Raw genomic sequence first — 24,147 nt, forward strand, 5'->3', positions numbered from 1 at the left:
CCGGTTCCCGAAAGAGCCACCGCGCCAAACACTCCATCTTTGGGATTACCAGGAGACATGGATCCTCGCGGCACGTTTAAGTTTAGATTTCGATCTTTAACGTAATCGCTCCTTAGAGGAACGTTAATCTTGGTTTCAGGGTCTCGTTTCGTGGTATGTGAAGGGTTATGTTTGTTTAACCAAACAGTTCTGTTATAGTTGCATTTTATTTATTCCCTATTTAATAACGAAGTTTTGCGTGGTCTCTGTCTAAGGGGTTATTCAAAGTATACAAACACATCTTTAAGAGCTGTATTTTATATCTTAGATAATAGAGGAGAGAAGGGATAGAGTTGCAAGCACCCAAACAAATTTGAGCGTTTATTACAAGGATACGCTATAGCGGACCACCAAATGATATTGGTTTCATATTTAATGAGTAATTAGTTGGATAAAAATTGTGAGGTGTTCAGGACAATTGTGCATAAGGAATAACATGACTTTTTTAAAATGGCTTTAAAAAGAAACGTAACCAGCGGAATAAGTTGGATTTGATAGAGATGAATTTTATTGTTTAGATTCATGTATTCACTGACAAGTTGATGAATGGAAAAGTTGATTGCTCCGTGCTCGCTTTACCATGGCAACAGAAATAAAAGTGTAGTTGACCTACCGCTCTTATCAGTTATGACAGCTTTATTCACAGCCCCTTTTGAATTCTGACACATAATAATTTGACGGGTCGATGGAAAAAGAAATGTCAAATACACAATTAGAAGCGGTCGTTCGTTGCCCAACACATTGTTTCTTTGTTGTCCTTCATATGGTGTCAATCGGAAGTAATCTATGATCTACTTTGTATCATTTCCTGATATGACAAAAGACGCCGTTTTCCGGTATTTATTTTGGATAGTGTTTGATGTTCGCGTAGGTGGAATTGAAGGAAAAGAAGTTCTTCATAAGAATAGCTATATAGAAAATTGATATTTGCTCTAGTAATTCTCGATTTTTATTATAAGTTGAGGCGAGTAAGAACGATGCTGTTGAATGACTTCTAACACCTCTAAATACTTATTTAAAAATAATCATAAAGACGTTGCCGAACTTAAAAATTCACTAAACGCTTTAAATGACTTTATACCCGATAAAAATATAATACGGGCAGATGTTTAACTAATGGCTTGATGCAAAAAGAAACTATCAGAAGCGTGCCTATTTTAAAGCGATGCACCTCATGGGTACGACGTAGAATTAACGCTTCAATAAACATTAGTTCCGTAATTTCCTATAGGATTCTCGTGTTTTAGGATTAAATATAAACTAGACAGACAATTTTAAACACAGGATTCCTTAAATACGTTTCTTCTTTTGATCAAGCAATATAGAGAATATTACGCTAACGCCTATGAAAATCCGTAGTCCCAAGAACTCGTGGATTTATATCGGTTTAATTTTTTTAAAAATATTATGGAAATTTTTCACTTTGAATAGGAAATGGGAGCAATACTCGAATCGTAAAAGCCGACTTCCAATAAAAACTAAATCCTCATAATCTATGATTACAGATTTTACAATGGATTAAAATTTATTTCAAATCCCAGAATTACAGCCACATTTAGAATTATTAACAAAATATATCCAACGGGTTTTATTTAAGACAGGCCGAGTTAAACGCAAAACATTCCATCTTTACGATTATTACGATAGGATCTTTTGCCGCGTTTGCGGTTAGTTCCGAGTTAAATATGGTTTTAAACTAAATTGGAACACCGGCTTTCGGTTTCAGGCAGAATAAGCATTGTTATTTCAGCAACGGTATGCAAATGACAGTGACTTTGGAATTTTACCCCGTAAGTTCATTATGGAGGGTTAACAAACTTTAACAAAGGAATAGAAAAACTGGCTCGTGTTGGGTAAGTTGTGGGATTGGATATTTAGTTGATAAATTGATGAAAATAACGAACTAAAGTCAAATTAAGAAATTGAAGTTTGTAAACTGATATCTGAATTTCGTATTCTAAATCACATTATTATATGCTCAATGCGCATAATATATCAGTGTGTTATTATGTCTCTCATTTAATAATTATAAATATTAATAATACCCACAATCCAACTCCGCAGAAATAATCCATCCTATGGTTGTCTGGAAAAGATCGTTCTTAGCGATAAGACCAACTATTGTAACACTAGTTGTTCACAATAAATACGTTTGTGTGTTTATTTACTTATGTAGTGTTCAATAAAGAGATATCTATTCAAATAAAAAATGTTATCGATACGCAACATCCCTAATGTTTCGCAAACACGTGTGGTAGAATATTATACATTGCCAATCCCTTCCCTATACTGAAGGTCGTTAATAAATAATTTCTTAGTATACCAGTTGTTTGACCCATGTCCTAGAGAAACACCCTCTTACTTAAAAACCACAGAAACTTCTTGACCACTCAACTCAATACATCCACCGATAAACACGAAGCCACTCAGAGTTTGCGATCCGTTTTCATTATAAAACTTTTTCCGTACCAAGTGACATTTTGTAGTTCCAAGGTAATCCGAGGATTACGCGGTTTGGCCGGTGACGTTGAGAATCTTGGCGGCAGACTTGCAATCAATGAACGGAGTCGGCCCTCCGGATTAGCCGGACTAAATGAAGTTACTTTTTCCCAGGGCTCGATGAGGGTTGCCAGATACTGTAATTACTTCGACGTTACATTTGTTTTACCTTTGCGGCTTAATGAATAAGTGATGTTTGAGGTTTGGTGGGTACTGATAAGTTTTGGCAAAGGTAACATCAAGTTACTCCATTTCCTTATACGTTTTGTTTAGGGATACCTTATTAATATTAACAACCTTTTCATAAATAATTTTGTGTCTTTTATTGCTTTGGTAATTCATTCATAGAAGTAGAGGAATCCCAAGTAAGGTTGGATTATGCTTGTAATTACGTTTGAAATGTCACCGTAGAATAATATATTTAGAACCAAATGAGAATCAAACTGGAATCTAGGTAAAACATTTGCTTTTAAGAATAGATTGCTACTATTACATTTCGCATGCCAGACCATCTCATTTCATTTATAATAATTTCTTGCTGTATGGAATTACAAGACAGAATTTTTATGAACACTGCGTGTTGTTGAGGAAATCGTTAACAAACTCTAAATGAAAAATATATTAGTAGAAGCGAGCAGTATTTACAGACAACCGTTAAATCTCTAACCACACCGAGACAGCAGAAACTAACAATGCGATTTTAGTAAACTCGTTTACTAAAACTGCTGACAAAGCCGGCTTGCAGTTAACAAATTAAATGTGTACTGAAACACTTCCTCGGTTACAGACAATTTGTTCTGTTAATCGCTAATATTTTACCGTTTCGAAGTATTGATATCCTAGATATTTATGCAGTTAATTTCTTTAGGAAACATTCGACTTCGCATGCTTAAAACTTTCAATATAATTATTGGTACCCGTAGTATACATAGAGCTGTGTACATTTCGAACTACATAGTTTCCGATCCTTTTCTTCTTAGACAATAAAATCTAAATCTTGTTCTTAGACAATAACGAAATAGAAACAATATAGAAACAACCAATCACACATAGAAGAGAACTTTACCAGACAACAAACAACAAACTTGTTACCACAAAACTCAACATTCAAGATTTACGTATCTCTTGACACATTTCGGCGCTGACCTGAATCTGATAAAATCAGGCAAGGAACGTTATGCAACAATACCTGACGTTCAGCGCAGTGCACAAGTTAACAGTCGCAAATGTGATTTATATTTGTCGTACGCGAGTTCGTTCAGCGACCACAACAAATACATTTGGTCGGTTCCGTACGGAGGCGACGCGATAAACTTTGTTGACAATGACTGATGCGAAGAGTGGTCGATCCGCAGTAAGGAAACTATATTGTCTTAATATTAAATGGTTGTAGGCACTGTTAAATAAAAATTGCCAGCTGTTTTTAGTGACGCACAGCGATTAAACTTTATAACTACAAATGCTATGATAGGTATCACTAAAACAGTAACACTATGTACCCTCGCAGTGGCGAAAGGTCCACATAACCCGGCTTCTATTTCGTCTCTTATATAAAAACTAATTATCATTAGAACGATTTGCAGACCGCATTTATGGATATTGGTAACTATAAGTTGTCTCGGGTTCCCTATCGGAAAATTTCACCCTTCGACACTGTACCCTAGCTAGTGTTGCAGTATGATTCAACATTTCCAATCATATAATCTAGCTTACCAGATAAATGAACTCCATGGCCAAGCGAACCTTATACAAGTAACTTCTTACTTTTGAATTCATGTGATTTGCAACTGTAGTTACTATCTGGCGATTACAATTTAGTCATGATTTCTTTAGAACAATTAAATCAAATGGATAACATTTCCCTAATTGTTTAGAGCCCGTATGAATTGCAAAGTAGATCAGCTAGGTAGTCAGAACCACCTGCACGACAGAAAATAACTTGGGAAACTCAACGTCTCTGAGAGTTCGTTAAGCGGTCAGAATATAGTTAAGTAACCATTTTATTTAATAAATTTTCAACCAAATCTTGGATTTTTATGTAATCCTCCGAGGCAATACGATGAACTAAATTGCAGGTTATTCGCAAGATACTCAAGATAAAAAAAAGTGAAGCCATGGTGTATTTGTTTAATACTTATTATCAAATACTATAAATATTATAATATGTATGCCATCACTTCGGAGACGATGTAGGCATTTAAAAAAATAGCGTATAAGGAGTAATTTACAAAACGAAATAACTAAAATAATTAAAACATTTGAACGTTCGTTATCGTAATTTGTCTGTGTAATTAAAACTTAATCACCAACCCTTTAAATAAACATTAGAAATATCTAACAAAAATACGCCTTCGTACAATCTCGTTACACATCTGTTGCCTAAAATGAGACATCAACAAAAAGCTGATGAATTACACGCGTCCCAAGTTACCCTTTCGACAATTCGACTTACAACTTACGTGATTAAACCTTCAATTAATCAAAGTAATATGTCGTTAAGTGTTCACCCTTTGTAACATGTGGAAGCAGAAATCTTCAACATTTAATGTGCATAGTTGCTACGTTAGACACAAACCTCATTTCTACATAAGTCAGCAATGGTAAAGGTTTGACACATCAAACGCCATTTTGTTAACTTTCTGTTGTGCAATTAGGTGTGTAAGCTCGCTATTTAAGTCTCCGGAGTGCTCCTTTAAAATCATTCTGGAAAGTTGGCTGGTCTATAAAGTATTTAGTTGGGTTTTCTCGTGGTATGTAATTTATATTATATTGTTGGAAAGTTAATAATTTTGTTTATTTGTTGTGCACGAAAAACTATTAAAAATATATGTCTGTATCCCGTTTTGAAAAGCAATTTAATTCATATCACAACCGATGATGCTCGGCATGTTATGAAATAAGATATTGATCAAAATTGACAATACGAATTTATTACAGATTTTGATGATCATTAAATAAAACCTGAACGCACACAGTTTTAAGTTAATACATATAAAAATACAAATATACAAAACACACACGTCGCACAAACGCATCAAAACAAACGCGACGAAACAACCTGATTTACCATATCCGTAGAAAACGCGATAGACTTAAGCTCACGAATCAGAATAGGTCGTTTGAATCTGAATATCTAAATTAGTATTATCTATCTCTCCCCGTCACACCGCCGAGAATGGAAAGAGATAAAAGTCGCGAGCGACGTACGGAGGCATTCCCGCTAAAGTTGCTTGGCATGGCGCCTTGGCAAACGTTGGCTGTTTTATTGTGAGCCGGCGCCAACAACCGAGAGATTTACCCCGTCGGTAATGGCGGCCCTCGTTTATTAATAGCTACGAATGTTGTGGTCGGGTAATGTTTTCGGTGGTTAATGGACGAAATCCTGATTTTGATAAATTCGGAATCATTTATACGAGGCTATCGGGATATGTGAAGTAATGGCTTGTTAAGCTCGATGGACCAAATATTTTTTGTTTCGAATAAATTGTTTATGATCCGCTACAGACGAATAAGTATGAATTGTTGGTAAGTGCATGCTCACAGATTCCGTGAATATCGTATGAATTATTTGCATAATTTATTTAAATGTAGAAACTAGAATTGTCTAACATAAAAAAACAATCGCTGAGAATATTACTCTATTATTCTATGAATAAGTTTCAAGTTTTAGCCGAAATACAAGACAACTGAACGGAGATCACGTTTGGTATTACTCTGGTCTATGTCTTCGAACTAATAACTACTGTCCTGAAAACACAGACACTAAAGCCGCATATCTTCGGAAGAATATAATATAATATAAAATTCTAAGACTACTTTTAGTAGTTAGAAACTGTCTTAAAAATAAATTTTAGACTTCCTTTATATTTAACGTAAGATGGTTATAAGTTTATATTCCAAGTCGGGCAACACAGTGTACAGGTTTACTAACACGATTTGCCAGGGATTTGATCTCCCAAGGGATTTGTTGCCAGTCAAAAAATATAATTTTTTTGTTCCAACATGCTTAAGAAGAGTGTTATGACTACGAAGAATCATAATATTCAAGCATCAACAGTTTTGGAATAATCTTCGTTACTTCAGTATTGTTACGTAAAGCTGATTCGAATATATTTGTAAAAGATATGAGTATCAATATTATTTTATCTATAAATATTTTCGACAGTATTAATCCTATAAAGACCAATTATCAGACAATTTATAAAGTCCAATTGACCGTTTTGTATCAACAGTAACTTCAAAGTTAAAAAGCATTTTAAGTTCCAAATTATAAATTAGATGAAGTTATTTGACAGCCATACAATCCAGCTCGTGTTTTTATTCTAAATCTAACAGCATTTGCATACAACACAGAAACTGTAACTCAATATACACGTTGAATTCACAACGAGCAACAATTGCCACTATTATTTTATGAGTCGATTTAACTTGGGCGAGGCGAGCCCGCCAGGATCGGAGGTCGTACTGGAACTTTGATATGGTAAGCCTCCACGGGATTTATAGTGAAATCATGTATGCAGGATGCTCCCGCTGAATAGAAACTGTTATAGTGTTACGTACAAAGTGTAGTTAAAGAAGTCGTTGTGGCGTCGTAAGTGAAGCTAGATTAAAATGGTAAGCGAAAGAACGTACTCGCGGATTCAATAGTTCCTTAATAATATTAATAAATTAATCTCATAAAAATGCTTATGCAACTTACTCATAATACGAAAGTAGATAGACGTAATCACCAACGTACCTGAAATAAAACATTCAATTAATATTTGCACAAAGAATAACCATCATTTATTTATAGACATTAAATAAAAGACCAATACGATAAAACGACCGTACCAAACCGCCGCTGTTTACATTCGCCATAATAAATTATCTGTGCAAAACAAACGAACAATTTTGACGGAAATAAAACTAGCAGACTATTGAGAGAGATTTAACAATGTTTGCGTACGCTTGCAGAGCTAACATCGCTTTTCAGCGCTGAACAATGGACGAAACATGTGCGTAACTCGAACGAAATTATTGTTCGTGTTTCGATTGTAACCGACATCGCGCCAATGTGTACAGTATCGCGGAAATATTGTCATAGTGCATTCATTATTCATAAGTTCGTACGATGTTTTAACATGCGGCCGTTTCCGCGTTCGTGGGGGTTCGTGATGAATTTCGCGTTTGGGGAATTCTTAGGTGCGAATATTTAGCTTCTTTCGATCGTTAATTTTATGTGTGATGTTAATTAGTAGATACGTGTTAAAGAAATTTTATTTTTAATATGAAGAGCCGAGATGTTTATTTTTAATCGTCTAAAAGAAATTGATGGTTTTATTTTTTTTCTTCTTAATTCGACGTTTATGTACTTTTTACGTATGTATACCGAATGCTCTGTGATTTATTAGAATATTTTCCTAATTATTTTTTTATGAGCATGGCAAGGCGGTGGTCCCGAAAGTATGGTGCTGCCGCTGCGACGAATACTCTTCGAGTAGTAGTAGTGGCATGAGGGCATGTAAAATTAAAATTACTTTTTATTAATATTTATTTTTTTTAAAACTTAAACTTTTTTATTTTACATCTTTGGCTCAAGTAATTTAATGTAAAGTGTTATTTCCAAGTAGATAAGTATGTGATTTCATTTAGTGACGCAATGTCAAAATGACCCTGTATTTTTTGCCCATTAGTTTTTTTAACAATTATCATATTATAAATATGAACATAGTATAGAAGTGAAAATGAATTTGATAATCAAAGCAACAAAGACGTTTTCACAAACTCTCGATTACATCTTGTTTGTTACTAAAACCATTTAGTTTAATAACAATAGGCACGCTCTCGCATGGGTGTGGACAGAGGGTTCCGAAACCTGTCATTATAGATGGCCGGGAAGACTTGTTACAATATGGTAAAGTAAAATCGCTAGTATACGATATAAGTTAAGGTTCAAAATGCAAATGGAGTTTAAGATAAAGAGACCACAGTAACAATCGATAAGAGACTTTCCATTAAGGGAAGAAATTTCGTAAGTAAAAAAATGACTTAACGTTTTGTAATTAATTGTAATTTGGTTATTACGAAGTTGTAGTCAGTATTATGAGATTGGAAACTAAATGTCTGAGGGTAAGTATTCTCAGTACTATATGTATCTACATTTTTCTATGACGTGCCCCAAGATGGTTAGGGCGCCAATTAGGCTTTACGCAAAACTCAATGGGTTTGGAAAGCTCATGCCGCGCTGGCTAATCTGCCTCTTCTCTTCTCCTCCTGGATTGACAGATATCGTTAATCTGGATTTTCATCAAGAAATCATTAGGACGAGCGTAGTGCAGGCCTATATAGTTCTTTGTAATAGGAAATCTTATGTCCTGCATTGACGCACAATGGCCCGACTTTTTTACGGGCTAAGTGCGGAAAAAGGAGCCCATAACCATGTCCTGCATTGTTAGTACTTACAGTAGTAGTATCTATTTATCAGGCAAATAATTTACTAGTTTCTCTAATTAGATGTTCATGAAAAATTTAAGATATAGGATTGTAAACTTTGGTTGTCTTTGTACAAAACAGAGCGATGAATTTTTTTGAAATTGGTCTAATATTATGTACTTCCAAACATAATATACACAAAGTTGAAATAAATTTTAATAAACTTATAAAAATAATTTACGCATCCATTACTTGAGCCTATAAAATCGAAATTTAATCCATACAGTCATTAAATCAAAATTGACACTATCACGGAATTCTGAAATCCATTTAGAATGTAAATATTATAAGTATCTATTATACCTATAATCAATAGCCCGTTTCATATAAGGGCCTTTTTAGAATTTATTGAAGAAGACTGAATTATTACTTTCCAATTTTGCCGGACAGTAATTGCGAACGCCTTATTTTCGTTCCATTATGAAATATGAGATGGGTTTTCATTGGAAATTGTTTGCGTGCGTGAACAAAAGGTACTTCTTTTTGCGTCTAGTCTATTGAAAGAATTAATTAGTGTACCTTTTTACAGTCTGAGGGTTGAATGAAATCTTATTTCTTTTGCAAGTGGATTCTTACTAATAAAATGTCTCGTCAAAGAAAAAACAGTGAAGGGTATGTACGAAGAAGAATCCCCCTTTATAACCGCAGGGGTATGTGGGGCGCAAGTGCATCCACAGATACTGATTATATACCATGATTTGATGAGATCGATCCTATTGGCACAACGGGCACATATGGCTATATCAAAATGAAGAGCAAAGACATAAAATGCTCAATATTCGAGAAACAGGTATTAGTAAAGAGGTGTAGTATAGTTATCAGAAAAGGTATTAGTTCCTTTTTCATGAGATTGTAATTCCCGATCATATTACGCAGTAAAAGCAGTTTTTTTATGTACTGCTGTTACCCTTTGATGGCTTTTATGGTATTGTCGTAAAGGTTGGCAAGCGTTTCCAACTATCTAACTAAAATAATTTGGCTACCAGTTTAATAGTATCTAATCCACTAGGACCGTACTTGCCAACCTGAATTAATCCTTACTACCTAGAATTAGAAACGAGATTATTTGCAACTCTTCGGAGTATTGTTTATAACACTGCATCGAGTAAATGCATCTTCATTGCCACTGTCAGTAAGTCATGTTTATTCATCATCACCAAATTTATAAAATTAATGTGCTACTGTTCAAAAGTTACATGTCCAATCCTATTAAAATATGTCAAGTGTCCTTATATAACCACATGGACTCCACTGGATGTAAAAATAAAATCAGTAAACGAAACTACGTGCGGTATAAAATAAGCCGAATAAAAATCACACGTTCTTTCAAAGTGAAATATATTTTTAGTTAACTTTGCAGCCAGCTCGGGCGGGTGGAAACGTTTCCAAGAGGAAAACTTTGAAAGTTGTATACTTATCCAAGGCAAAGCATCTTAGTGTACAATACTCGCTTCACCAGCCTTGTCTTACATAAAGTTAGCAATTGAATATACTATGAATGAGACTTCACTATTGTGTTCGCGACAAAAGGAATTGAACGGTTTCAATGTTGCGCTGTTTGTATGTGTAAATACGCCTTTCGATGTGGCTTTGTTTGGTTTAAGGCTTTATTTCGATTTAGAATCTTACGTTCTAAAGTTTATTTCAGGGTTTAATAAGAAAACGAGTAGATGTGACTTTAACATTATCTATTTTATTATAACATATGGGGTTTGCTTAATATTATAAAGACGGTGACAATTATTATGATCCTAATCATTCATTGCCTATATCAAAATCAAACACTCAGGTATCTAAAATTTTTCATACTTCAAAAGCAATCCAACTTTAATAATTTGCTAAAAAAGGGATTTTTTGTTTAATAGAAATCTTTTACATAGCTATATTACTCACGTTGATAAAAAATCAAAATGCAGTAGGTTAAATTAGAGTCAGCCACAATAGTGAAAAATTTCAAAACTTTTATTTTGTGAAGAAAAAAATATAATAATAATATGTAACAAAAAAGTGTATAGGAAATTTGGAATTTGTAATTGCTCAGCCACTACCGTGAGTGACTGTAAATAATTTCTATTAGTTCATCATTAAGGAAATAAAATTCAGTTCAAGAGCCTCATTTGGCCGATGTGGATGTTTCCATTTCTGTGTTCCCATTTAAACGTTCACCAAGATAAATACCAAGCGATATAATTTATTGCCTCAGTTTATTTGTTCTTGTTTTCTTTGTATTGTTTGTATCAGACTATAAGAAACCAAAGAAATAAAATACTAACGTTTCTACTTTGAATTCGCGGAAGAGATAATTTATCTCTATAATAGAAGATTTTAATATTTACGAGATCAGGATTACATTCTAAGAATATTATAAAGACGTTTGGATAGATATTTGCTTGTCTGTTAGAAAGAAACGTAACAGCCATTCGAATTGTGAGAATATTTGTTTGATCAGAGACAATATCATGTTGGATTAACAAATCTATGCAAGTATTTATCCCTAAAAAGTCCATTATACCACTTTTATTCCGACAAGACTCGCTGGCAAATGTTCCAGCGTCACTTATACTTAATTAAATCCAATTATAATTAATACATCATAATCACGCGAACATTGAAGATGATCATAGATTACTGGTGCCGCTTACAAGCATTATGCTACAAGATGCTATCACGACATAATGTAGCTAATTGATTAGCAAACTGTAGTGGAATCCATAGAATCGATAACGGTTAGGGCAAACGGGTTCCAAGATGCCTCCGGCGTGGAGCGATGACCCGCGTAAGGTGGTTGCTGCCAGTTGATAACTGGATAATACTTCGGATTGATCAAGAGTAAAATAGGATAAATGCTTTGATAAAACCAAGGAAGGCAATAAATATGAGACTATAAAACAAAATATTATTATCTCTATTTTTTTTTGTAATTAATAATTCGGGAAACAGAAAACGCCGTTATTCATCAAATAAAAATGTATATTCATAAGGTTGATAGTGTAGAAAATACTATTTACTTCTACTGGAATAAAGTATGGTAACAACCTAAACTAAATTCTCACAACGGCCTTAAAACAAAATCTTTTTTTCTACCTGTACTCGCTTGTTTGGAGATTGTACACGAAACCTGTTTTGCTATTTGAATTGTCTTTGTATTATAATAGCAATAAAGTCCTAATGGAAATTACCGTTAAACGTGGGCGTGTATGTTGCGCCTTTACTGAATCTGAGAGATGACGATATTTAAGTATTCCTCATTTAAAATACTATGATAGGGCCTATCGCTGTAGCGTGAAGAAACATCTCAGTAGGCCGGCATGATTGTGCAGAATGGTATGAGATAGCCAACTGTTGCAATTCAATTCGTTCATTCTGGACGGCATCGTGCATACCATGAGGTGCAGAGCAGTCACTTTGCCGAGCTAGAATAAAAACAAAAATATTTGGATCTTTATTGGTATTTTAGAAATGGTATGAGTTTCCACCGAATGGTAATTTAAGAAAAATTCGAGACATCATTATCTTATTCTTAATATCCTATTTCTTATTTTATCTTATACTTTATATAAAAACGAATGATTGAGATTCTTTTTTTAATTTTTGGAAGTAATCGCAGTAATCGTTAACTGGATCCAAATGAAATTTCTCACTCAGATATACCATGTCCTGGAATAACACATAGGCATACCTTTTATTTAGGTAATTTACTCTCGTTGGAAGTATTCGAATTGTTAATCTGATTTATTAAGTACAGTGATTTTAACAAACGGGGAAGGTTTTTTCTAGTCTTAATCTAGTATTATTTATAGAATGGAAAATATTAAAACAGTATTCGCAGTCGGTATCAACAAATAGCCCAATATTATAAGAAAAATTAAAAGCAAAGACATGTATAGTACCTAAATATCTGTTTGGTTTTAATTTTTAATAGTATAGTATTACATTACTATGTATCTATGCAAAAAACTAGTTCTGAAGTAACTTGTTGCAATCAGAGGAATCACCTATTTTAACTCAACCACCTGGCTGTTAACAAATCTTCTTAAGTCTGTAGAATTCAACAATTATTAATCCAACTAATCCAGTTTAAACTGAAGGTAACTATTAAACAAACGGAAAGTTACTGTCGGTTTTAAATAATGAACGAAGTTGAGCTAACGCTATCTGCATAGAAGTAAGGAACTTTTTCCAGAACAAACACATTAAAGGATCCTGCGACCATGTTCACGCTGAAATCCAAACGCGATAAACTTGCTGACGTTGATTTATGTCTCAGTTTGTTTGTACAGGAAACGGCCCCGTCCTAAGGCCCGGTTCATCCCGGAATACCGGTTAAGATAAGGCTCTAATGCATACTACAAATTACTAGACGAAATTGTTGTTTATGCAGTATTGTTCAGTCTGTCACCAAGTGATTACTTCATTGTTCTGTAACAAGTCAGTGGTATAAGCAAAGATAATACTGAATGCCATTTAGATCCCTATCTAAATATTGTGAATGTATGAAGTGTTAAAACACTGTAAAATGGCTCTCACATAACAGAACAAACACACTTTTAAAGCTCACTTTATGTGTAACGGGCGTCGAGGGGCGATGTACCATCAAGGGCGCGTTAAACACTGGCGAGCAATTAAAATGTTTGACCGCGTATTCGTTTCTGGTTAAATGTTGCGAATGAATCAATTATTACCCTTCAGGGGCCGTGGAGTTAACAATTTGAATACCTTTTTAAAAGGTAGACATATGACAAAGGTTCCGTAGATGTAAAATGAGATTGGTCTTCTGGAGTGATGAAGGTATATTATAAACATGGTATTAGGAATGTTTATGAGGCTATCGCCTATTCGTCCCTTTATCAGTAAATTATACAAGCGTGATCTTGATGTTTATGTAGAGTGATCTTACAATAATGTGATTAACCTCAACGATTATCCCTTCTATTAAAAAAAAGGCCGCGACGTCAGTTTTGCCGCTTGAGTTGAAGTTTTGATTCTGTTGAAAGCTCTATGGAACATATCAAGATCTTATCTAAATTAATTTGACCTTACATTACTTTAATGATCATTGTAACCAAAGTACTGTAAAAGGTGAATAAAATGAGAGCAATTTTATCTTTCCTGTCGAAAACTATTTGGTTTGTACTTCACTTCCTAATGGACACAATGTATGCTACGGTTTTAGTTGGAAGTGAAAATTAATTTTATACGCAAACTATGCTTTTATCTTTTAAGAGGATGTGCATAAGGATTAAAGTGAATGCGTTTTCTATTTCATAATCCTAGATATTATGGTTGGTTGTTAGTGGCTGGAATATACGGGGTCATTATGAAGTGTATATAAGTATAATAAATGGAACCGCATACTCGTAATACCTTTGCTATTATTGTGCTGAAAATAATGCATGAATAACGAATATTTTCACAAAAAAGCCGGTTTAACTTTTCTGATTTTTTGATAATTTTGTAGTTTAGTGCGAGTATGGCGGCGTATGCGTAAATCTATTTCTGACTGTAAAGTGTGATCTTAACGCTTCGCAGAATTCTTTTAGAGTAGTAGTAGTGGCATAAGGCTGTGTAAAATTAATTTTCTATTGATATTTATTTTGTTCATAATTTTAATTTTACATTTACGGGTCGGGTAACTTATTGAAAAGTGCGTTTATTTAACGCCTGAGCCTATATAGCAGCCAGATTTTTTTTTTTTTTTTTAAGACCAAATAGCTATACTAAGCCACTCACCAAGGCACCTTGTTCTCTGTAATGAATCGATACAAGATATAATAGAAAATATAGCTCGCTCCCTACCTTCCCTTAGCATTTCGTACGGGAATTTTCCACGAAAAAACCTCCAATAATACGTACAATAAATGACAAAATTACCGTTACCAGCAGCCATAAAAGCATTTAGTAACGTTATTAAACAATTTTAATCGCTCTATCGTTGCGTGGCCACGCGATCTCATAAATTACTTGCGTACAAATGAATTTCTTGAAAAGGTCGTAGAAATTAGAAGTTCAGGCGTTTGTCCGGTCACGCGAGGCCCAAACCCTTTGTACATATTTACCCTTATATTATTTAACTGTTTTGGCCGCGACGCCCTAATTCAATGGCTGTCCGATCTTTAAATTATAGAGTTGGTAAATTGAAAACACGACTTCAGCAGGTGAATATTTCATTTGTAATTATAAAGAAAGTATTTTCTTTTAATAATTGGCCTTAATGTAACTAGTCTGTAATTTATTTATCTATATTTCATTTCATTTTAGGCTACTTTGTGAATTTTATGTTGAAACACAATTATTTTGAGATATGTATTGTATAGAAAAAAACAGTTATTTTATTTGTTTAGCTTACGAAGTTTATTTGATTTTGTAGGCGAATGTATTCTACGAGCGAGCGAGCGCACTTCGCTTGTTGGTTAAGACCCAATAACACAACATAATACTTCTTTGTCTGTTTCAAACTTTCTGTGGACATTCAGGCCGATGGAGACGCAAGTAAATAACAGTGCGGTGTGAACTTGACACTACAGACATGTTTATAATTACACATATCACGCCTTTATCCCCGGGGGATAGGCAGAGGTGTAACTAGGGAGCCCACTTTCAACTGTTTTCCATCCCATAATGGAATAGGGCGCGATCCTAACACCATATTGGATACAAATTGCTGACTCCGAGCCGATGATGAGCAGGAAGACCCAATATCACAACCCGACCCGGGATTCGAACCTGGGAACTCAGAGCCGTGTAGTACAGCGAATACAGTCTAACTACGCCGGGACAATATTGAGATAGTTACGCGTGTACATTATACAAAAATAAATATGTAAACAAAATGTTGTTTTTCTGGCATTATGTTCATTTATTTCCATATAACTACTTAACTCTGTTGCGAATTTGCTTATTTTTATACGTGCACGCCAAAGTGACCCCACTGCACCTAATGGTAATTGGAATGTCCAATAGGTCAACTGACAAGAAATAATTACTGCTAGTCAGGCAATAAAATTATGCCGGCCTGTTGGAACCGGATATACACAGGCTGATCCCGGAACGCGACATAGTTATGTGGGCCGCTATGGCGTGTTTTAACACCTTGTGCACAGTGGTCGCTATCCGGGCGGATATTAAAAATATCCTACCACCAGCAAATTAATTCTTTAAAATATAACTATTCAACAAACAAACAGTGTTCATAAGTATAATTTTTGATAGTGTTTGTATCAAAACCATTATCTTCACCGCACTAGATTATATCCAATAAAACTGATCCTGCAATTAAAACAAAACCCAACCAATAATCTAAAAGCCATTAATCCTTTAACTGAACTCTTCCATTTCACATGTAACAGTAGTTAAATAAACCATTTATTCTCAACTATACTGCGGACGCGTCACGAATGTAACGCTGAAATGTCAACCGCGCACTCGTTAATTAACGTACGAGCGGCACGAACGCGAAAATCGAATGACAAAAAACGTTAGGATCATCGGTCGCGGCGTCATAAATCGTCATTGGTGTAAAATAATCGAATGACAAAGCACTCGCCTCGAAATCGCTACGCATGATATTCCATGCATAAGCAATATAAAATGTTCTGTTCACGTGAATAATTTATTTTCGTCTGTCACATGCAGAACTTCGTTCACAGGTGTTCGATCAAACAATTACACCCGCGTGCCGTGTTACGATTCTGATTGGGTCTCGTGTAAGCCTTGTTACATATTCACAGTCGGTCTTGCACGTCTGCAAATAAAAACAGAGTTACACGGAACGTATTTCCCAAACAGACTTTCGTTATGCCAAATACGCACAAAGTTAAAGCCATTGTTTGTGCTTATCCGTATAATGTGTAGAGTTCAATATTCTCGCCTTTATACAAGACGATCTAAAAAATGGCCGTCGATCTTTTCAATAAAGAAAATGAATTTGTTAAGTCACATTCCTTTGTCGCCAAGCGATTCCCTTTTCAGCGAGCAGTCCTCAACTCGCGGTATTAATCAAAGCTTAAGAAAGCTAATATTTAAAGTGACAGTGTCTGGAAGTTTGTAAACAAAAACAGCTCGGCAGCGGACTGTTCGACGGAACCCGGCGAAAAACTTGTTCCCTTGACATTGATGGATGCTGCGTTCGCTGCGAACGTTTTGCTGGACGCGACGCGCAATAACTAAGAATTTCTGATTGGAAACTCGGTGTATTTGTGCTTATAATTTTTTTTGCGTACGGCTACATATTATCCATTTGTTTGTACAGGATAGTGTGTACACAGTTTTAGTCTGTCAATATTGGCGTCTGTTGTCAATATTGTCATGTTGACAGTTTACTTTTAAGGGTTTCGTATAACATGTTACATGGAAAGTCAGCATTTTTTTTTACAAATTATAAATGTCAGTCAATAATTAAACGGTATCAGAAAATGGAATTGCAATTTATATCTTACAATCAGCTTACCGAACTAGCAAAGAAATTATGTTATGTATTCAGCTGTTTAAGTTGTGGAGCAACAAAACGGAAGAGCTATTCATGTTTAACACAAACCGCGCCTTAAATCCTCAGCGTTTCAGTTTGTATTGCTAATGCTTGTACTGTTTGCTTATTTTATACTGGGAATAACGTTACTCAGGCTTTGGCTAAGCCGACATGTGAAATGGCATTAATCTCTTATTTAAATACTTAGTAATCTGACGACAGTGGGTACCCCATCCATTGTGTGCTCGCTTGTCGCGGATTTACATATTATTTGCTGCATAAATAAAACGTTTTCATTTTTGACCATTCCCGACCCCTGAATTGAACGAATGGCAAATGTTTACAATTGCTTATTAAGATTGACGTGTTTGTTTTGCACGTCGAATTGCGTATGCTAAATGGACAAATTTGTTTGGATTTCGATTGACTAACTTTTTGAACTAGTAACAAAGCAAATAATTATTAGTATATATAATCTGATCACTTGCGTGCGCTCTGTTGTAAAGTTACGTGCAAAAACAGAATATACCTTATATTGTTTTAATTGTATTCAAATTCTCGCAACTATAAATAATAGATTAATCTAATTAGTGTTTCCCAGTAAATCCTTACAAATCATGCAAATCATAGCGGTTATAAATTCACAGTTTGAATACTAATTTCGCTGAACAATGTAAAATCGAATATTGATTAGTATAATGTCAGGATATAATACGGATATTCAGAAATGGCCTGGTGAGCATGTTATGGTCTATATTGACTGTGCACAATAGTTAATTAAACCAAAACATTCATTGCATGGGTCTCTTTGAATTCGATGATTGCATCTGTCCATTTAAAACGTGCTAAATAAAGATTTTGCTGGTGCTGTCGTATCGTCCTAGGAAAACAAACAAGTATGTTCTTTAAGTCAACTTAAAAGGTGTATTTTATTTATTTATATGTTTACGTGCCGTCTATTGGTAAATTTAACCCGTTTCATTCAACTATTTCATGCCCGTGCAAATAGAACAAAGTTTAATTTGATATCGGACAAAAAAAATAAAAATAGTAAACGAATTTTTCGTCCGGCTTTATTTATCAATTTTAGTAGAAAAAACTTCGTTCCAGCATTTATGTTTGTTAAAATAGATTTTACAAGGATGAAAGCAGTCATAGTGAAAAATATATTTAAAAAAATATCAAATAAGATCTAACTCATCCATAGTTCAGTCTCAACAGTTGGTTTTCGGAATGTAGACTTGACCCAGCCGTCGCTTGGACGTTCTACGAAAATGTGTATTTTAATGCAATTATTCAAAATAATAAAACAGGTTTCCCTTTGAGGGCATGAACAAAATCTATTTTTTACTACAAAGACACGACCATCAGGATTCGTTATAAAAAACAATACAATTATAACCAGCTTATTGCCATTTTTCTCTTTTCCAAGATTGAATGGAGTTTTTTTTTAAAAAGTAAGAATCATAATTTTGGCAATAATCCTTTTTTATTATTATTTAATTCTTCACGTATTGCTCACAAATGGTCCAACAAAAGAAATAGTTTTAACGCAATAAACATAAAATCGCCAAATACGATCGAGAAAATCAATCCGAAAGCTCCCTCGCCAAACGTTTACACAGAAATGGTCTGTTTATCAGAGTGTCGGGAGTTTCAATTTAGACCATTTTCCGCCCAATGGTAAAATTGAGATCTAGTGTTTGAATTCGATTGTACCAATTGAATTACAAGCTTGTGATGTGGATATAAAAAATCAAGAAGCGAGGCGAACAATTGTTTATAACACATTAAAGAATACTTGGAAGGCAAGAGTTCGTGTAGATTGTGAGTAAAGTCGCTAGCTGCACACATGAAGGGAATATTGATATTGATTTTGTATTAACGTCTTGAGAACATGTTAGTACATTGTTTACATTTTAATAATAAGGAAATACGAAAACGTGTCGCTTGTTTTCTTACGTCATTTCGTCTTAACTGTTATACTTGTGGGAACAAAGCAGAATGGCGATAACAGTTTAGATTTACGTAAAACATCTTATCCTCGAAAAAATTAATACAAAATATAAAATGGTTTTGATGCAGTCGAAAATTATTTTGATCATCGAAAGATATCAACGATTTAACGACACACATCATAATGTAACATTGGAATGCAAGAAAATTCAATCCATATATATATATAAGCATGTTCATTTCGATCAATATCCCAATAAAATCCTAAGTTCACGCAACAAAACTGTTACAGCATTTATGGAATGATTACCATTAAACTTTCCATACTCATTAGCCGCGATAAAACTTCACATTTAACGCTCAAAGCCTCCTAGCAACTTCAACCGAGCGACTATAGTTTATAAGCGTGTTAGTGTTGGCATTACGAGAGCTATTCCTTCTCGAGAGTCGGTAATTACAGTTTAAGGCCTTTAAAGCGGATCGACTTTTAGTTCACTTGCTTTAGCTGTTACTTCAACGTCCATCGTGATTGATCTGATGTCCGTTGCATTGGACGGTTGTTTTGTTGTTGAATTAACCTTTTTGTCTTGATCATTTTGTTGACGGGTGCGAATTCCTGCTTGAATAACGAGAGGTCATGTTTATGATTCTAGCTATGGGGATTAATGATTGTCCGGCTTGACTTTTATGATGGGAAAGTATTTTGTAATTTCTGGGAGCCGTACGTATAAATTTAGTTTGCGATTAAAATTGTATGGTGGTTTTAGAATATTTTATTTGATTTCAATATTCTTATTGGATTCATTTTTATTTCTCGTGAAATATTTTTGTATCTTCCGCTTGTTTTTAAATTTATAAGAAACACTATAAATTATAGTAATAATAAAAAAAATCTTTTGCTAAAAATTACTTATATAATATGTTAAGCTATGGCATAAAAGTATAAAAAAAAACCTACAAACTCAATCCGATCACACACAAACGTAAATTAACAGTAATTTTATACAATCAAATTACGGAAAATTAGCAAGAACGAACTGTTTATAAAAGACATCAAGTCCAGAGTCGGCAGTCATTTGCGAACTCCGCCCGTCCCACGCGTCCCATTTCGCGAAACATATTCAAATGAAAGAAGGAGCGATTACTTCGATTATACTTGGTTCTCACAATGCCCCAGTTGCGGCGTTCTATTGTCAACGCTTGCACACGGGGGTCGTTGAAAAATACATTTCGTGAATGATTTCGAGTCCTGCATTGTGATTTATTTTTAACGTATTCGAATCACGAGATTTTTGGGTTATATTTTTTGTAGCGTAAGTATAAATCGATGTTTTTCGATTCTCTACTTGTTTATTGACACTGTGAACATGCTTGTTTTAATAATAACGTGTTTGGGGATTTTCCATCAAGAACAAAGTTATAACCGTTTTGATTCGGTCTGTTTTAAAAGTAAATGCTTCATAGTTTATAAATAAATTAATGTCGTTTTTTATGGTTTGTCATACTTCGAGATGAGATGGTAAAGTATCCCTGTAAGGATTTGCGTTATCCTTATATATGATGGGAATATATAGGACCTTTTTATAGCAAGAGGAAAAGTATGAGAAGAACCTAATGATGAGTAGTTTCTACGTATATGGATGGCAACATAAGGCACTAAGAACGCAAATAACTAAGCAATGCGGGTTGATAGATTTAATCTCGTCTCGTCAGCCATTTATTGTTGAGCAGACGTATGCGTCCGAATATCATATTTTAAACACACCTAAAAACTATGTTAGATAAAAAGTTTCAAGGTTTCTTGTGCATTTTAAATTTTGCGTGTAATTTTATTTTTGTTGTACCTTATATTCTATATATGATGTATTTATATAATTTGAGATTTGATGTTTTTTAAACCACATGATTTTACAAGAACTCGGACGATATGCTATTTCGCAGACATCAGGTATTCAAAGGATATAATATTCCAATCAGTTTTAATTTTAAATCAACGCATTTGCTACTTCTCTAAAGCCGTATCCCTCTCTGCCAAATATATAATGTAAAACAGAGATTAAACCAGCAAACCTTTTTATGTTAAAAATATCAAATGGTTTTCGAATTTTAAATGAATAATTCGGCGGCATTAGCGAGATTCGCGACGGACAGGAGATATAATTTATAACTGAGCGGTTTAAGCACCAAATCCCTCAGCCGACAACTGGCTCGCGAATGAAACGGGTACAGCCTACAGCTATACACGAAAAGATAGACCGGACGTCCGCAGAAGGAAACCGAAGAAATACGAAAGATTTATTGCATTAATTCTTCATTCACAAATATTCCTTTTTTGAATTCGGAATACTTTTATCCTCTTTTTCGCGACCTACTTTCGACTTCATTTTTCATTCACAAAGGACATTTTAATCAAAGTAAATTTGGGTGTAATTAAACAGAATCACTATATGTATCGCAGTATTTCCCTTAACTTCTTCGGTAAGTATTATTTATTTCATTCAAGCCTCAAGTAAGTGAAGATCGTCTGTCATAAAACTATTTACAACTTTTTCCACGTACGTGCTAATGCGCTCACCTTATGAATAGGAGTGCCCCAAAAATCGTTGAGGAAAATATTCGAAATAGGAGTCTGAGGTCTCAGGTCTCTGTTTTCCTTAATGGCACTTATGTCGTCGAAGACGAAGCCGCAGTACAGGCAGTTGTGGTAGACCAGCACGCAGGCTAAAACGATGATTGCTCCGAGCCCTCGTCGCGGAGGATCCGGCATCTCTTCAGCGACCTGACCCTGGCCCGGCAAACGCCGCCGACTTCTACCGGTTCGCGTCCTGACTGCCGACACCACTCCGCCAAACCTACACACGCCACTCACGCGGTCCATCGTGGATCACAACATCTCTCTAATTAACACGAAACACTACATAAGTTTCTAACCATAATCTTCAAGTTCCGACTCTCGACCGACCCAGAATGTTTTAGTAGCGAGCGAAAACACAATCACGATCTGATCCCATACTATAAATTCGCTACGTAAAATCAAAAGATTAAACGGCTAATACGCTAATATTCACTGACGAACACTAAAAAGGTTATGTGGCCATTAATGTTTAGGTTATTACGAAACACATGTTACTATTATTTTCGAAAATCATTTCATTTGACATTTAAGTGACAATCTCATTACGACTCGCACGGAAACAACCGCTCGCTAGGCAGTTCGCCGACGACTGCCGAAGTTCGACGAGCGAATGCCGCGTCGAGTCACGTGATCACTCGTTTTACTGCGGGTCGTTTCTGGATAGCGCATGCGTGCGCAAAGATGGGAAGCCGACCCGTGGCGGCAAAATATTTTGTCACGTTGTTTTTAAAACAGAAACAAAACATAATGATAATATTGTTTGACATGTGTTTTCTTTTGAAGATACTTTTATAAAGTCTTAATATAAATAAAATATATGTTAAAAATAATATACTTATTAATTATATAAGTATTTGCGTGTTAGGCCGTACATAAACAATTCAATTTTTAATGAATCAATTCGACGGACCCGGGGTGCATATCAACCATAGATGATTTAAATAGGCGTTATAATCGCAATTTGATTCGGCCGTGTGTTCGGGCGCATGCCCGACGTTTGTTGGAGGTGGCGTGGGGTGAGACAGGGGGCGCGCGGGAAGGGCGGCGAGGGGTAATGTTGATGACGACATTTGGTCGGGTTCATAGAAGACGGAGATGTGAGCGTGGAGCGCGTCGCAACGCCGGGCCCGTTCTGCCACCGGTCTTTGATATCGAGTGACAAAGACAAGTGGTACCGACCAAAGCTGATACACTAAAGTCCCACTGTTATTCAGATTCATTTCTTTCGCGCCAACTACGGCGAATGAACTTCGATAAAAGGTTTTCGATGTCGCGAACGTTCTTTGGTTTGAGGGGGAAGTTTATTAGTTTTGAGACTTTGAGAAAAAATGTAATAACGGCACTTTACGAAGCAAAAATATTGGCGTAAAGGAATATATTTCTCAACTAATAAACGTTATATCGAAAAGTGTTTAACAGAATCCTTAAGTACATCTCGACTTGTACCTATTACGAATAGGTAAAAAGACTTTTATATTATTTGTTAGTTCTACTTTTATTAGAAACAAATTGAATCGAAATTGGATTCTCAAAATATAATAACATATTATATAAATATATTTGTAATATTGTCACCAAGAGAGAGCAGAAAACCCATAATATTCATTAAAAAAGAACTTGTAATCGTACAAGAAATTATTTCACTGATCAGATTTCGTTAACACACTGATACGAAGCTAAATAAATATCACGATAAGTAAGTATATTATAATACTACATTCATCACGCCTTTATTCCCGAAAGAGTAGGCAGGGGCGCTATCGAATACTAGGGCAACTTCTGTGCGTATACCGTCCCATGATGTGATAGGGGGCGAGCCTATCGACATATTGGACACAAATTGCAGTGGGATACAGAGAGTAGAAAAACAAAATAATTTTGCCCGACCCCAGACTCGAACCAGGGGCCTCAGATAATGTAAAAACTACATTGTTAAATGTACGTTTTCAGATATTATTTCCGAAGTCCTAAGTACTTATATACCAGATTTGAAAATGTAGAGCTTGCATATCTGAAAGAAGGTTCAACAATGGTCTCTCACGGGGCCTTTCTTTGCAAACGATTTTTTTCAATTACTATA

The 24,147-nt window shown here is 35.0% G+C and overlaps 1 protein-coding gene across 1 annotated transcript in view; it reads right to left on the reverse strand.

The window, feature by feature from the left end:
* Window positions 1-22,665, reverse strand: part of LOC119190187 (protein O-mannosyl-transferase Tmtc3-like) — a 135,174-nt gene extending 112,509 nt beyond the window's left edge. The window contains exon 1 of the mRNA XM_037441489.1: window positions 22,008-22,665. Within this exon, the coding sequence (XP_037297386.1) occupies window positions 22,008-22,310 (303 nt within the window). The 5' untranslated portion in view covers window positions 22,311-22,665. The remainder of the gene's footprint in view (window positions 1-22,007) is intronic.
* Between the last annotated feature and the right edge of the window lie 1,482 nt (window positions 22,666-24,147).

This window comes from Manduca sexta, chromosome 22 (assembly GCF_014839805.1).
Source record: "Manduca sexta isolate Smith_Timp_Sample1 chromosome 22, JHU_Msex_v1.0, whole genome shotgun sequence".
Taxonomy (NCBI): domain Eukaryota; kingdom Metazoa; phylum Arthropoda; class Insecta; order Lepidoptera; family Sphingidae; genus Manduca; species Manduca sexta.